The sequence below is a fragment of the Chelonia mydas genome, chromosome 16 (assembly GCF_015237465.2).
Source record: "Chelonia mydas isolate rCheMyd1 chromosome 16, rCheMyd1.pri.v2, whole genome shotgun sequence".
In the NCBI taxonomy this organism is placed as follows: Eukaryota; Metazoa; Chordata; order Testudines; family Cheloniidae; genus Chelonia; species Chelonia mydas.
The window spans coordinates 17,932,551-17,948,870 of NC_057857.1; the positions used below are offsets into that span (position 1 = coordinate 17,932,551).

General features: G+C 43.4%; 1 protein-coding gene across 2 annotated transcripts in view; it reads left to right on the forward strand.

The window, feature by feature from the left end:
* The window catches only part of COL5A1 (collagen type V alpha 1 chain), a 245,806-nt gene that overhangs the window by 58,936 nt on the left and 170,550 nt on the right, over nt 1–16,320 (forward strand). For both annotated transcript variants that reach the window (XM_037879482.2, XM_037879483.2), the window contains exons 3-4: nt 7,328–7,541; nt 8,225–8,387. In XM_037879482.2, the coding sequence (XP_037735410.1) occupies nt 7,328–7,541; nt 8,225–8,387 (377 nt within the window). The remainder of the gene's footprint in view (nt 1–7,327; nt 7,542–8,224; nt 8,388–16,320) is intronic.

A 16,320-nucleotide genomic window follows, 5' to 3' on the forward strand; every position in this document is an offset into this window, starting at 1 on the left:
TTGGAGTCTACACCCAGGGTCAGCAATGGGGAGGTGTTCTGTTTACCTAAGGTCTGATCCAAAGCCCATTGTACTCAGTGGATCAGATCCTTATTGCTTCTATTAACCCCTTGTTAAAAGAGAAACGCTATCCATTGAGGAAAAGACCTTGCTGACTGCATCTGAGTTATTCCCCTTCGAACCTCACTGTAATCATTCCATCCGCTCATGCCTCTGTACTCCTGTCTTCATAACAATATTGTGGTGAGTGGCTGAATGTGGGGATATTGGCCTTGCCCTCTTTAATTGCTGTGGAACATATCCAGAAGTCCTTCACTCAATTGCTACTTAGCTGTTACTCATGGAAAGTCCCACTGAAGTCAGTGGAATGTTTTCCTGAATAAGGAATGAGTAAAAGCTAAAGAAGGGCTCTATGGATATTTTGGGGCTTATCAGAATTTGATTTTTTTAAAAATAATTTTGGTGGATGTTTATTTTAAAGCATTTTTTCCAATTTGTGTTGATTTAAATTTTCAGAGTTGTAGGGCCAATGGGGACAGGGGGCGGGGAGGTCAGACCATAAATTATTTAATGAGAGTAGACATTGAAATTTTTTTAAAAAGTTAAAGCTGTATAACCATTAAAACAGAATGTCAAAATATACAAAGTTAATATCCTTAAAACAAACCCTCATAAGTTCTCAAGCAGTATTTTTGTTACTTTGCCTATCTGTAAATTTCGATTATTGATGGAAATACTTTTTCATCAGTTTGCGTGTGTATGGTGGAATGGATGTTTATCGACATTTACTGATAAAATCTAATTCTTCCAAGCCTAATTATTTTCAAGCCAAGAAATGCAATGTCATCGCCAGTCTGGAATAATGTAAAATATTTTCCCTAGCTGTGGACATTGTATCCAAGAGCCACATTCAAATGACACTTTTCTAGTGTGCATAATAGCCTGCTCTAACCCCTGCACAGTGGGATTGCTGTGCAATTCAAGTGGCACTTTAAGAGACTCTGGGCTTAAGCAGGTGGACGGGATCTTCTGGGCAGTGAATGCACATGGCCAATGCAGCAAAGGGATTGAATAATGCAATTTCTGGCCTGTTAATACAATTTTCTCTTGTCCTAAGGAGAGATTTTGATATCCTGGTGGAGTCCTTTATATTTCCCCACCACACTATAATCCTTTTCACCTACCCTCCTCTCATTCTTGTTTTTCATCCACCATCCTTCTTAGCTGATAAGACCTGGAGGGTATTTCCTTGCCATCCAGCAATGCAGCTCTTCAGTCACTTGAAGGGCTGGCTCCCACTCAAGGACATACTAACGTCCCCATCTCTCTCTCCAAAGGCTTCCTTTTGTCTGTTGCTGGGAAAGAGAGGTTAAGAACTGGGTCTCCTGGATACTGTTCCAGAGCACCATGACTCCATGCCAGCATCTTCCCTCTGATCTAGGTGTTGTCTCAAATCAGCCCCATAACTAGATATGACTTTAGGTGCCCCCAGCAAATGAGTGAGAGGAAATATAAAGATAATGAAGTAATTGTAGAGCAATTTACCATGGGAAATGAGGTTTTTGTGATTTCATGTTACTAAATGGCTGGGTGTGGGTAAAAACCTTTAAAACATAGCTTTCCCCTTCCGCTATAAAGGGCTCTAGGCAAACAGGTAATATTTTGTGCTAATTAGAAGTTTGTGTTTTTTTAAGCCGGTAATTTTATGGGCTTTCCATTCTGCGTCTGTAGTTACAGCCAACAAAGCAGATTTATTTTTTAAAGTGCATTTGTGCTTTTAAACCCACAAGAGCGAGGAGATCTGCTGAGGTGATCTTTCCCCAGCTCCCTAAATAAATTCTTCAACTTCCTTGCAAAACCATTTTCCTTCCAACCTCATGCGAGTGCAAGAAAGACAGAGGGAGACATAGTCTTTCAACAGCAGCAACAAAAATGCAGTAATTTGCATTCCTGTTGCAAACTTAACATTCTCTGCATTATTTGTGCACGTATATTTAAGGGTGAAACACCCTAGATGATAGCCAGGACATTTCCTCTAGGAGGAAAATGAACCACACCAGAAAAATCCGGGTCCCCTCAGACGCACTAATAGCAAAGGATTAAATTGGGCCTTTAAAGAACCATTCTACTCTGAAAGGTGATGAGAGAAATGGTATCTTCTTACGCAGCAGATCTGGTACTTGGGGGTATCCAGAGTTGGATCTGCTGATTTTGGCGACACAGAATAAGTTCGGCCTGCTTTTTAATCTGTTAAGCCCCACAAAGCCAGCATGGCTAAGAGAAAGTGAGCAAGTGGGTGGAGGGAGAGCTCAGTGGTTTGAGCATTGGCCTGCTAAACCCAGGGTTCTGAGTTCAATCCTTGAGGGGGCCAGTTAGGGATCTGGGGCAGAAAATTGGGGATTGGTCCTATTTTGATCAGGGGGTTGGACTAGATGACCTCCTGAGGTCCCTTCCAATCCTGGTATTCTATGATTCCAGGTTAATCAGCAGAGTTCTTTATTAGGCTCCAGTTAGTTACACCTCTGCAAACTCCTTGGGGAACTTTCCAGGTATCACCGAGGCTATATTTAGAAGACTATGTGATTGAACAGGTGTCACTTAAAGGTCTACTTTGGCCTTAATTACTGACCATGACTTTTGAGAAGGAAAGAACCCAGTCCAACTCCACAGGCTCGAGTCTGGTGGTTGTAAAAAGATATTTTTCTTCGTTATCGGACTGCATTTGACACAGATATCATGAGGGAGAGCGAGGGGAAGAAAGGAAGGAATCTCCAGTGTTTAGTGTTTACAGCCACTCTGTTTCTTTTCAGTGCTCATGCACCAGTGTTAAGGGACAGCCATATGGGATCAGGGGACATGGATGTTAGGTGGAGGCAAAGTACCCTAACAGGCATTCACAGACCTATTATGCCTTGTTCCAAATGCCAGGCTGCCGTGGTGGAATGTGGATCTGTTCTGGTCCCGGAAAGTGAAATGCCAGAGCATGCCGAAGAGGCTGTCGCCGAACTACTCGCTGGCAGCTAATTGTTCCAGCCCGGAGATGGCTGAGTGCAGAGGAATAATCTGTGACTCACTTGTGCCCATCCCCCGCTCCTTCCCCCTTCAATGGCCTTTGAAAAGAGCTGTTGAAGATCAGGGATATTTCAATGGACATTGCCCCTCTGTACAACGGTTCGTTCTCATGCTGTTGCTTGGACAGCACAGAGGCTACCACATGCTGTGTGCATCCCCATCATGTTCTGTCCTGTGCCAAATCCGGCACGTTATGAGGGAAGGTGCCTATGAGGGATAGGTGTCGTCTGATGCTGTCCAGCCATTGGGTTTTAGGTCTTTTGGGGCTGAGGGACGTTCATTTTTCCATCCTGCTTTCATTGGGTCAATGATTCTCACAGGGCAGTTGGTGGGCAGTTGGATCAGGTGACTGTATCACCTAAGGACAGTTGGACAATAATTTGAGAGAGTGGGACCTGTTTACTTAGAAAACGGTTACCTTCGTTTGCCTTGGGTGGTCTGAAATCTGTAAAATGGGGACATTAATACTTAGTTTTGGCGTGCTGCCAAAAGCAATTTATAATGGTCTGAGCTAGAGTGGCATTCAGCCTTGAGGGGATATTGATACAATGGGCAAAATTCATTACTGGTGTAATTCCCTTTATTGGAGAGATGGGTGCTCAACACCTTTCAGCATGAGCATTGCTGAAAATGTAGAATGGTGTATAAAGGCGTGTCCCAGAGCCTATTAAAGTCAAGGCGTGTCTTTCCATTTATTGCAATAGAATTTGGATCACGTTCTACGCGTTATTTTGTTATTAGTTTTATTGCATTCTGAACGTAACCCCCTCCACATATCATTGGGTAGCCTGGATCATTTCTAACCAAGACAGTAAATGCATTGTTACTTTGCCAGGGTAACAGAGCAATAACGGATTCATGTCAACCATAATTTATCAGTGATGGTTATTTGAGCTGAGAAACCCACATTGCCATGGAGACATTTTAATAATAATCATAATAATACAAAGTAAATTAAAAGCAGCTTTTTAATGAGTTGGCAAGTCTTTGAGGTTGAAAAGTTCTGTACGGAGGGTTCATAATGAAATTCTCCATTTTTATGGATCATTTTGGATGTGACATATTTTACATAAAAGACCCCAAATTGTTCTCCATAATTGTAAGCAGGAACATGTCTGCATTTGATTTGAAACAGCAGTGATAGGAGTATACAGGCGGAAGGAAAGGGACAGCATAAGTCATCCTAGGGAAGGGACAGTTATCACATACCTTCATTTCTGGGACCATGTCTTAGCTAACGTAGGTGTGGGAACTGGGATCAAGCACTGGGCTTGGTTCTCCACTCTGTAACAGTGGTTTTACACTAGTGTAATTTCACTAAAGTCAGTGGGGTTAGGCTGGCATAAAACCATCGTAACAGTGCAGGGAAACAACTTCCTAACTACATCTAGGTACTTTTAGGGAAAACTATCTCCTGGTCCATATCCACAGCTGGTGTAATTTGGGTGCAACACCCTTGATTTCAATGCCGCTGCACCCCTTTACATCAGGTGAGGATCTGGCCCCATATTCTTTGTTGAGTTACTTTTCAAGATTCTGATCAGTGGTATCCACTTGCAGCGGTTTTACCAAAAGGATTGATGTTCCTGAGCTGAGCCAGATCCTCAGCTGGAATAAACTGCCCTTGTTCCAGTGAAGACACCAGCTGGGTGGACTTGCTGACACTCCTGTGCTGAACAGGACCATTTAAGTGCAGGGGGCAGACCTCTGCCTGGGGGCTGAATTTCATTTCACACCTTGCAGGACAGTAATTGTTTTCCTTTGTTACAGGCTGTTCTTTGTGGATTTGGTGGCTTTCTACTTTCTCTTTTGTACTCTGATTATGGCTGAGCACCTAGAGTGGGGGTTAGGTGCTAAAGGAAATGAAAATAAATGAATGAAAGGAGTTTGATGCAAAGGAACTGGCAGATGCAAATTCCCCAGGACAGTGGAGAAAATTATCTGAGTGTCTCTTTCTCTTATGACAGGTTTCAGAGTGGTAGCCGTGTTAGTCTGTATCAGCAAAAAGAATGAGGAGTACTTGTGGCACCTTAGAGACTAACACATTTATGCTCAAATACATTTGTTAGTCTCCAAGGTGCCACAAGTACTCCTCGTTCTTTTCTCTTATGACTTCCTTGCCTCTGTGTTCAGCAAGCCCTGCTGTGGTCTGATACACTCCCCACACTTTGAATAAGGCCCACTGTAGCCTAACTAGGTCAAATCCCTCATTCAGCCCTGGGGCATCCTTTAAGAAAAGCCTACAGTGGGGAAGGAAACTTGTGTGAAGCTGCTGGACAGTTGGGTTAACATTTTTTGTGGTTTAGATGGCTGTGAATTTACAGCTTAAAAAATTAGCCACAGGGCTATTACTTCCTTAGACACTGCCAGGCAACACACAGAGATGTTCACATCGCACACACGACACATCACAGCAACACCCTGTTCCATTCTGGCACTCCTTCACTTAAGATTTCCTCAGTGGATAGGAGCAAGAGGACAATTACGTCCTTCTTTGAAGGCTTTAGCCCGAGGGACAGATACCCTTGCAAGTGTTGTTATATTGTTAGAATACAACATGTTAAGATGACAGAAGTACACACATTTCAGCAGCCCCTATCTCGATAATAATCGGAAGAAGTGACCCAACCCCTCCTTCAGTTAGCAACGCCCCCTACATATTGGAGGAATTAATTTTCGGAGGTGGACGTGGGTTTTGCAATTTGGATTCATCTCTAGAATCTGCAGTGCTGCTGATGGAGGGAGAGGCAGGAAACCAAACCAACCGGGATTTCAGATGCCATAAGGCGTATACATCTCTGGCAGTTAGAAAACTCCCATGTGCTGCCTTGCAGCCTTGGGTTAAATTGGTCTGCAGTCTCTGAGGATGGAACACACCCCTGTCCAAATGACTGGATCAAGTCTATGTACCACTCCAGTCCCACTGAAGCCCTGTTTCCAAGGCTTAATTACAACATGGGCTTTGCAAGAATAAAGATGGGATCCCACAATATCATTGTGCTCACTTTCCTGCCTGTAATCACACTTTAATCCCCATGTGCAGGAGGACATGGGCCACGGTATCCCTGTGGACAATTGGCATGAGAAGCCGTCTTTGCCACTCGCTTTTCAAAGCTCAGTCAAACCAAAGTCTCCATTTTATTGTTGGACTTATTTTTGCTTTTAAATTTTTGCTGCCCATGCTAACGCGGTGAGCCAAAGCCACAGAATGCTCTGTTCTTGCCTAAATAGACAAAAACTGATTTTAAAAGCCCCAGCAAAACAACAAAGCACCTAATACGTTGCATGTGTCTACTTAACAGGGGACATTTTATAAAAATAATCCCTGAGTTTCGAGCGTCTCTAGACAACCTCTGGATTCTATGGCACAGCATATCTTGTCTCCCAAGAAGTTCCAGGGCCTACCATGGAACTAAGTGGCATAAAAGCTACAGATTTACACCCATTACTCACAGCAGCAACACCTTAGTCTCCCACTGGAGGTCTCCCATCCAACAACATCGAGGCCCTCCTCTGCTTAGCATGGGAGTTTGAATGTGGTGTGGCTGTAGTTTTGAATGGTAGAGGCCAAAAAGGGCTCATTGATCGTTAATGAATGATCCCTAGTAAGGTTGACTGCTGAACTGGAAGACTGACTGAGATGACTCTTTTCCATGGGAGCTGCTTTTCACCAAATTTTCTGCTGTCTTCTCCCTGTGCTTAATCTAAGGGGACCAGATGTCCCGATTTTATAGGGACAATCCCGGTATTTGGGGCTTTTTCTTATATAGGCGCCTATTACTCCCGTCCAGATTTTTCACATTTGCTGTCTCGTCACCCTAGCTTAATCACATAAGGGCTCCTAATCACAATGAGGCTGTGTGACTGGGTGGAGCAGTTGAGCCTTCAGAGTGGGCCCCCCCGCAAGAATCTTTGAAGCTCCATGTTGTCTGAAGCCATTGTCCTCCTTCATTATCGAGTTAGAATCCTGGTGGTATCCATACACAACACTTTGCCATTTATTTAAGTGTCTTATTAGTGGTAATGGAGGCTGCAGGTCACATTCCTATAGGATGCGTTGTCCCCATCCACAGGTAGCACTGACATACCTCTCTGCCATGGGCAGCAGTTTGGGGGTTGCTACTATGGACAAATCTGGAAGGAGGAGCAATCGCTGGTGGTTTCTCCTCTGTTCACCAGGTTGCAGGGTGTGTGAATTGTGGGCACACCCATCACATCCAAAAGAACAACTAACCCCTTTGCCTTTCCACTTCAGCTTCGGCCTTTCCGGAGGACTTCTCCATTCTGTCCACTGTAAAAGCCAAGAAAGGAGGTCAGTCCTTCTTGATCTCCATTTACAATGAGCAAGGGATCCAGCAGATTGGCATGGAGATGGGTAGATCTCCTGTATTCCTGTACGAAGACCATACCGGGAAGCCAGGCCCAGAAGACTATCCTCTCTTTCGAGGCATTAACCTCTCAGATGGCAAGTAAGTGCAGCGTCGTGTATTGAGAATGTGGGGTGCACGATAAAAGGAATCATCAGTCTATATGAGTACCTATATGAACACCTAAGTGTGTATAAGATGTGTGTGCTATAAATATATTACCAGTGCTCTGTCTCTGCTAACTGAGCTCTTCCATTCTGCCATATAAATAACAGGTGTGCAAAAAACCCTTGAACATTAGTGAAATATTAGGCACTTCAAGTCAGTGGGGACTTGTGGCTACAGGGATGACATTCCCCCTGTGCAAAGGGCTTAAACAAACCTGTGTGACACTTAAGGTCCATGTAAATCACCCAGTGTTGGGCTTAAGGAGGATAGAAGAGGGGGACGAGGGGAAAATTGGGGCTCCACCAGGGCCACTTCTCCCCCCAATGCGCTCCACAACTGTGCAAGGGAGATTCCCACTCTGATGGATTAGGAGCCAAGTGGTCCTACCTGTTGCCCCAGCCGTGTGAATTCCTGTCTTTTGGGGATTTAAGTGATGCATGGGCCTTTTACTGGCCCTCTGCCCATCAGTGAATTTCACCCTGATTGGGGACAATGATTGGCCCGTAGTTTTATATCAACATCCTTTCATGATCAAACTAGTTGTTATAAACTGTTGGCTCATTTAATGAAAGCAGAAGGCTCTGTTTAACTAGCTCGCGGGCTGTGTTATTTCACAGGTGGCACAGAATAGCCATCAGTGTACAGAAGAAAAACGTCACTTTGATTCTGGACTGTAAAAAGAAGGTAACTAAGTTCTTGGACCGAAGCGACCACCCCATCATTGACGTCAACGGCATCATTGTGTTTGGAACCAGGATACTGGATGAGGAAGTCTTTGAGGTAAGACACGGATATAAGCAGTGGCCCAGGGGTGAGAGGAAGATGCTGTACAAAGCCTTTGAGCTGCTGTTCTGGTTGATGAATGGTTTATAAAGCTCATTGCTGGGACTAATCATAGGGATTGTTGGATGTTTTTTTTTTTTTTTTTGAAGCCTTATTGTTAAATAATGTCCTACTCTCGATTTATTGGATGTAATGTCTATTTTAAGAGTGATCAGAATTGTGGGCCAGATCCTCAGCTGAGTAAATTAGCTGATTCCAACAGAGTGACACTGATAAATCTGGCCCTTAGAGGGTTTTTTTTTTGTTTTTTTTTTTAAATTAAGCTGCCTCTGAATCTGGCTTTCACATTCATATGATCCTGTGGAAGGTAAAATCGGGATTTAACTGGCACTGGGGGATCTTTCTCAAGCATTGCATGCATTTGAAACTCAGCAGCTAGGCTGAATGCAATATTTAAGCAGAGTTCAGTAATGTAAAGCCTATAAACTGGCTGTCTGGGCCAGCTGATCGAGTGGCTTCTCTTAAAATCAGAATCCTCTCAAGGCTATAAGGCCTGGCTAGGGAGAGGTGCTACCTCTTCCATGTGCATGGCATTGATCCCTGATCTCGTGCCCTAAGATGCAACAAAGCTGTCTCATTGTCAGACTGAATGGGTACCTCCCTTCCCACCCACAGCTGTTGCATAGGAAAAAGCTAAGTAAAGCTGGGTGAATAATTCATGAAGAATTTCAACAAAGTGCAACCTCTTTTTCCAGTCACAAATTGTCCACAAGCAGAGAGCGGCTTTCTCTTAGTACTATTAGAAGTTTGAAATGATTGGCCCAGTAGTTTCTGTAAACAGTTCTTTGTCTGTGGAATATACCTCTGAGCATTTGCTATTCCGGGTTGTGACAGAGACAGCCAGGTACAGGAGTTTAGTCAGATATGGGGGAGATGGAGATCTGTGATTCTTTCCATAGTTCAGCAGCTGGACTGAGATGTGAACGTCACAATAAACCTCAGTCAAGCTGCCGTTTCAGAGATCCTGTCTACTCTTTTGCCTGTATGTGTCCAGGAACATTGGATTCTCATTTGCACACGAAACTAAATATATAAAATATAAATATAAATCAAGAGTAACACTACTGAAGTCATTGGAGCAAAGCTGTTGTAGGTGGAAGCAGAATTAGGTCCATTAAGTTTTGCAGCTCATCCTTCATTAGTTTATTGCATTTGTTTGGAGCTGGAGTTGGCTGCGCCTCATGGAGCAAATTGAGCATTGCATGCAAGGTTCCTGCAACAATATGAATAATTATGGTTCAGTGAAGTCAGTTCTAGTCAGCACTGTGCTATCTGTGACTTGGAAAGAAAGTCCTACGGCTGTTTAATGTTACTTCCATTTGGAAGGTCGTCTGCTGTAAACAGTTCAAAAATGCATTGACCCAACATCACCAGAACTCAGCTAGAAGAGGGTTATGACTGTATCTCTAACTGCATTAAATTAATAGACATTTGCTGGGAAGATTAACAATTAAAGAGGAAAGTAAAAGCTGGCTCTAATGGGCACTGAAGTTGTTTTTCCAAAGTGTTGGATGTGCTTCCAAAGAAGGTCAGTAACCGGACTGAATGCTGCGTTTCAGCAGATTTGTTATATAAAGCAGAGAACTTTACTGGAAACCTGGCCCTGTGCACATAGTAGATCCTCTTAAAGAAATCAGAGTCTTAGCCAAGCTCGGTAAGAAGCTCGCATTTTTATTGATCTCTTTTAGCCATTTGAAAAGGCACATCCGCCATTGTTATAAAACCAAACCAAACCACTCCTAACAAACCAACAGAAAACCCATCTATGAAGTAGCCTGGTAAAAAGGGCTCCTGGGTGGAATTGCATATTCTGTTTCTCTGCATTCTGCATTTCTCATTAAACTGTAATGGGATCCTCCATGGTAGTCAATTTATGGGCTTTCTGCTGTTGGTATGAAACTATGCACACCAGAAGATGAATAGGACTGAAGTCCTGAGGTTTTCTTTACTGTCCCAAAAGCTTGACATATCTCCAAACAGGCTGGCTTTAATTGTCAGCTGGAAACAAGACTTCACAGCCACCCTACTAAACAACAAGAGCGTACATTTTTGCAGCTGGCAAAGCTTTGCCAGTTCCACTATCAGCCTTTCACAGGCGGTCAGGCATTAGTGCCATCACTTGTAATGAAGTGGCCTTGATTAGAGCAGATTCTTGGGACAAACGGACCCAGTGCTCCTCTTAGCCAACAGCTAAGGAGGCTGTTTCCATGGTGCCGGCACTGATTGCAATATACATGTGCTAGATGATTGCAGACACAGAGAAGCCCAGAACAATTATTATAGTAGAAGAGGACAATTTATCAGAATACAAAAGCCTCCCCTTCAAAATATGCTTTTAGTTTATTTTTCCTTTTTTGCCTTGTCTGCCTAGCAAGCAAGATATTTCAACAAGCACACACAAAAACATCAAGATGCCAATAGCTATAAATTGAATGTAATTAAAAGGTTTCATGAAGGCAGCAGACTGTAACCTAATTTCCTTCATTTCTCAGTAACCTAATTTCCTTCAGTTTCCCCTTCTCACCCCCGCCCCCCCCCCCCCAATCTGCAGCTGTAAGCAGAAAGTATGTATGAAGACAACCTTGGTTTGGGGCAATGGGAAAGAGACGTGAATCATTAAAAAAGCACATATTTCTAGAAAGTTTCTAATTTCTGGGCCCTGCATCCAGTTACAATGAGACTGAAGCTTCTGTAGCTCCTGTAGGTAACAGTTTTATAAACCTCAAGGAACTAATAGTACGTTTTAGGTGTTTTCTAGTGCCGTGGAGTTTTGTGGCTGTTACAAGTTTGTAGTTTGTGCTGGGAACTTGGAATGACCCAGTTAACTGGGAATGGCAGTGTTTGGAGGGCTTAGGGCCTACGCTGTCTTTGTTTCAACATGGTTCAGTGAGAGCTGAAAGTTAAGGGAGTTCATATCATGTGCTTGTCTGAATCTTCATCAGGACAAACCAAACTTGAATAGATTTTTGTTTTGGAAGCTGAAATTACTTAACTCGGAGGTGGACAGGGGTCACAAGCAAAGTGGAGCATGAGTGGTGTTTTATGAAAAGGGTGGCTTCCCATCGCATACTATGTCACAGGAATTGATTTAGGGGAGTTTTGAACTATTTCTCTAGCACAGCATTCTTCCAGGGGAAAAATGACTTCCTCTCATTAAAATTCAATTAGTTCCGAGGCTGTGTGTATCTCTCTGTAAAGCCCTCTGAATGCTGGGTAGGCTTGACAAAGGGCCAAGCCCACAGCCAGGTTACACACGTTAAGTTTTGTGCTGCGATGTTGTTCAAAACAGATGTTTACAAATGCTCAGAAATGTCAGGACAGGCTGTCACGCTGGGGTTGGAAAGTGGCGGCTGGCCTCAGGCTGTGAATGAGAGGACGATGTTACGAGACAGCAGAGAACCTTGCATGAGAGAGAGAGAAAAGAAGTATCGTATGCAGCAAGATAAATGCTTCTATTTTCCCTCTGGGACTATAGTAACCAATGTTCCTATCGAGTCAATAATACTGAAAGACAGAAGCCACGTTGCCTGTACCTCCCCTGGTGTTTTGTTTGCTCGGGAGAATTTTTTTACGTACGTTAGAAATGCAATGCTCCTTTTTTATTAGATGCAAATCCCTCTATGAGCCACAGGTTAAGAGCAGAGCTTATTGGAAATTACCCTTTCACCCCAGCCCATAGACATTTTTGACTTTTTTTGTGAAAAATCAATTTTTTGGGGCTGAAAACCAAACATTTTGATTCAGAAATGCTGCTGTGCATCCTCACAGTAGTTCAGATTCCTGTCAATGGAATGGGCTTCCTGGCCAGACCACACTGCCCATGATGCACCCCGATCTCCCTTCTTGGTGAGCCGCCATCATGAATGATGGGAGTCCCATGGCCTCAGGGAATCGTGTCAGCTCTGGTCTTTGTTATGTGCACAGATTGTGGGGAAAAGGAGAAACCCTGATGTTTGAGGACTCTGGTCTGGCCAAATGGTCAATGTTTGGCGCTGATGCTGCTTTCTCAAATGCTACATTTGTGCACGTATCGTGGATAACTGTGTGCATGCCGGGCCGACGCGAGAAGCCCTCAGTCAGTTTTAATTTTTTTACACCTGCAAGGCCGCCATGGACTTCAATGTGAGTTTTGCCTTGAAAACTTGGCCATTGTGGCACTGTGTGCACCATTGTACTTTTTGGAATGTTATGCAACAAAGTTCTCAGTGCCGTTGCTTGTGTAGTCCAGAAAGTGTATGCTGTTGCCAAGGAATTGTCACCTTCTGCAGCAGTCTCTCCTGGGCTCTTCCTTTCCCATGAGGCTGCAGGGATTTGGCTGGAATGTTGCCTCACTTGACCAGCCAAGGATTGGCAAGGCTCTGACCTCACCCAGGTGAGCGGTGGGTTGCATGTCCAGGATCACCCTGATGGGCGTTACTCAGAGGGATTCTTTTGTTGGACTTGCCAATTACCATGATTTTTTGGAAAATCAGCTAGGATGGCTCCTGTTGGACCATGTCGCTTTTAGTTGTGGAGAACAAGAAACCCTAGGAGGAAAACAAAGTTTATCCCCCATTATTCTGTAAGGTTTATGGCACTAGGTTTCCTTCCCAGAGGTGGCTGTATTACAGAAGTGGATGAAGTGATCCAAGCCCATACACTTCAAGATCTTTCTGAATGAAACATGCCACAGGATGGCATTGGAAGCCAAGTACCATGGCCATCAATGGAGTGGATCAGATTAGACAGAATGAGCATGCAGTGCCTTATGAAAAACTCCTACAAAATTTAAAAGAAAATGATCGTCTTTGTTTAGGTGTTTTTGAACCAGTCTTTAGAATTTAATACAGAATTATATCCCTGAAATAGCGTGCTATTAAGAAAATCGCTACAGGAAGTATATATCATTTGCTATGCAGTTTGGTGGGCTAGATTCTAACCACACTGCATGATTAGTAATACAACTACACTGATTGACGTGGCTATGCTAGGAGTAACTTCTTGTGAGTACGGGTGGTAAAATCTAGCCTTGTAAAACAATTTCTGTAAGACCCTACTAAAGAAGTTCTATTCCATAGAATCTTATAGGGTTCATACCTATTACATTTTGTAGGGCTTTTCCACAAAGAGTATGGTGGTGTTATAACCACTAGACATGCATTTCTTGTTTTGGCATTGTCTTGTTAGAGTAGATCATAATGTTCGGTTCTCAAGACTTTAGTGCTAAATGAAGTTAGTGGGTAACATTAATACACAGAAAAGCCCTACGTGTGTGTATGTTGTTGTTAAGCTTAATGTCTTTTCCAGTTGGCTTCTCCAGAAACAGAATGAGCTGATTCTGGCCAGTTGAATATTTTAACTGTATCTCATTGGTCTAGTCGGCTCTGTCACACCAACCGTTCCCTTCTCAGTCTGCCAAACAAGGTGCACAATAAAGCAGAGGATTTTGTGTATCTGCGTACCTTGTCCTGCCAAGGCAGGGAAATTGTGAATGGCTGATGAGTGGGGACCAGCAGAAATGTTTTGTCATTAGCTAATACCAGATCTTTGTCCTGAGACAAGAGGTGTTGTGCTGCTGGTTTTTTGGATGATACTAAAAGGATGGTGCTTTTTATTCCTTTTCCTGTTTTTACTTTTTCTAAGAGCACTAGTGATCTCAAGACATCAGAAATAATGGGAAGGCCTTTTGCGCCAGGTTAAGCCAGAAAGTCTGGGCAAGATGCCAGATGGGCTTTTAAGGTGCTCAATGTTTCAGGGAGCAGCAAGACGAAACAAAATAGAAATGTCAGTGTTCTTAGCTGAAACCTTGGTGCCTTTCAGGTGCTGGGCCGCTATCTCATTGAAATGCCAGTTTATCTTTAATCTTGTGCTTTGGTAACACTTAAAAAAAAAAAAAAAAAAAGACTGCTGAAGTTGATAATCCCTGCTTTAATCTCACTGTATTCATGGTTCCTGGAGAGCCCCTTCACTCATGCTGGATTTTTAGCATTTCAAACTTGAGAGATGTGTCATATTTGAAGACGCTTGCTTGGATTATTTTTGCTCCCCAATCTGCCAGGCTGGTGGCTGGCTACTAAATTAATGTGACGGTTTGGTTTTGTTTCCGGCGTTAGTGCGAGATACTTCAGAAATGAGTGCAAACTGAGCTAAGGAATCCTGGCCGTGAAAGCTATCTAATAGGAAACAAGGTCAGAGGATGAGACAGGTTCAGGACTCCATGGTATTATTCCCAGCTCTAATACTGGCTCTTCAGCAAGTATGGAACTTCACTGTGCCGCTGTCTTCCCAAATGGAAGATAATAATACTATCCTCACAGTGCTGAAGGGATGATTAGATCATTAATATTTGTAACCTGAGAATCTCTGGGTACTTTACAGAGGGAAATACGATTTATAAAAGGGGCTGCAGCTACAGGGTTTGTGTCCTCGTCAGATCTGGATCCCAGCTTCCCTAAAGTTTGGGTCTCTTCTGTGTTACCGTTGCAACCATCCGTCATATGAATATGAACAGAAATTGTGATTACAGAGGCAGAACAGTAGGAAAATGTCCTTCTTTTAAAATCCAATAACAGAGGCCCAAATCCTGTGAAGCCTTACACACAGGAGTGGCCCCGTTGATTTCCAAGAGTATGTCTGCACTTGCGCTGGAGGTGTGAATTCCTGCACGAGGAGACCAAGCGAGCACAGTAGAAATAGCAGTGCAGCCGTGACAGCACAGGCGTCGGGAAGGGCAAGCTGCCCCGCGTCCGATCCTGTCCGAGACGCTAGGCCTGCACTTGGGTGGAGAGCTCCTCCCACGGCTACAGCCACACTTCTATTTTTAGTGGGCTAGCTCTGCCAGGGTTAGTGTGGGTATGTCATCTTGAGCGGAAATTTACACCTGCTGATTGAAGTCTAGACATACCCAAAGAGGACCCCCCAAGCATAACACTGAGCATGTGCACACATTTTTGCAGGATTTGGGGCTAATTCTGGGGGCGGAGGGAAGTTGGTTGAACTCTTGCTTATTCACTTTTTGTGAGCCTCTGTAGAGGGGTTTTATTTTTTAATCAAAAATGTACTAACCTAAATTTCTCTGTTAAGATGAACCGCAGAGACATACTCCAGTGTATTTTTCACTATTTCAGTAGACTGCTGCAAGAAGCTAATTTACAGCTCTGGCTACTTGCTTTATTGGTCCTGCCAACTCTGATTTCACCTCTTCTGCTGCAAAGCCTTTAAGGGAATGCGAGGGGAGTCAACATTTTAAGCCACAAGTATATAACATGGCACGGAATGATGGAAAATAAAACATTCTGAGCCAGTCTCTTTTGGGGCTCTTTATTAAAGATGTCTATAACTCTCCCCAACCTCCTAGTAATTCATTATTTTAATAGCTGGATTTCTCTTCACTTGATCTGCTATTGTTATTTTAAGGGAGCCTTTCTGGTGCAATGGTGTGCTTGTAGCATATGGATTAAATCACCAAGTTAGGCTCTTTCTGAGTCGTAGTGCTGCCTAGAAAATGTCGACAACCATCTGAGTATCTGTCACTGGACAGGCTCACGATTAAAGATGACGTTTTCGTGCCACAATCCAAGTAATGTTGTCAATCCAATCAAAACCAAAGCATGTAATATTTGGCCTCAGCTGGTGAGGGCTTACATACAGGATTGCCTTACAGAGGGACAGTGTATTTTTTTTGTGTGTGTGTGTGTGTGTGTATATATATAATATATATATATATATAATAGCGAGAGCTGAATACAGTGCTAAAGAAGAATTATGACTTTTGCAAATTGTTTTCTGGTAACGCGGACTTCAGATTAATTGTGTCTGAATATCTAAAGTGACACCATTTCATATTACTTGGATGAGCCTATGGACATGAGGCACCTGTGGAAGAGAGAGT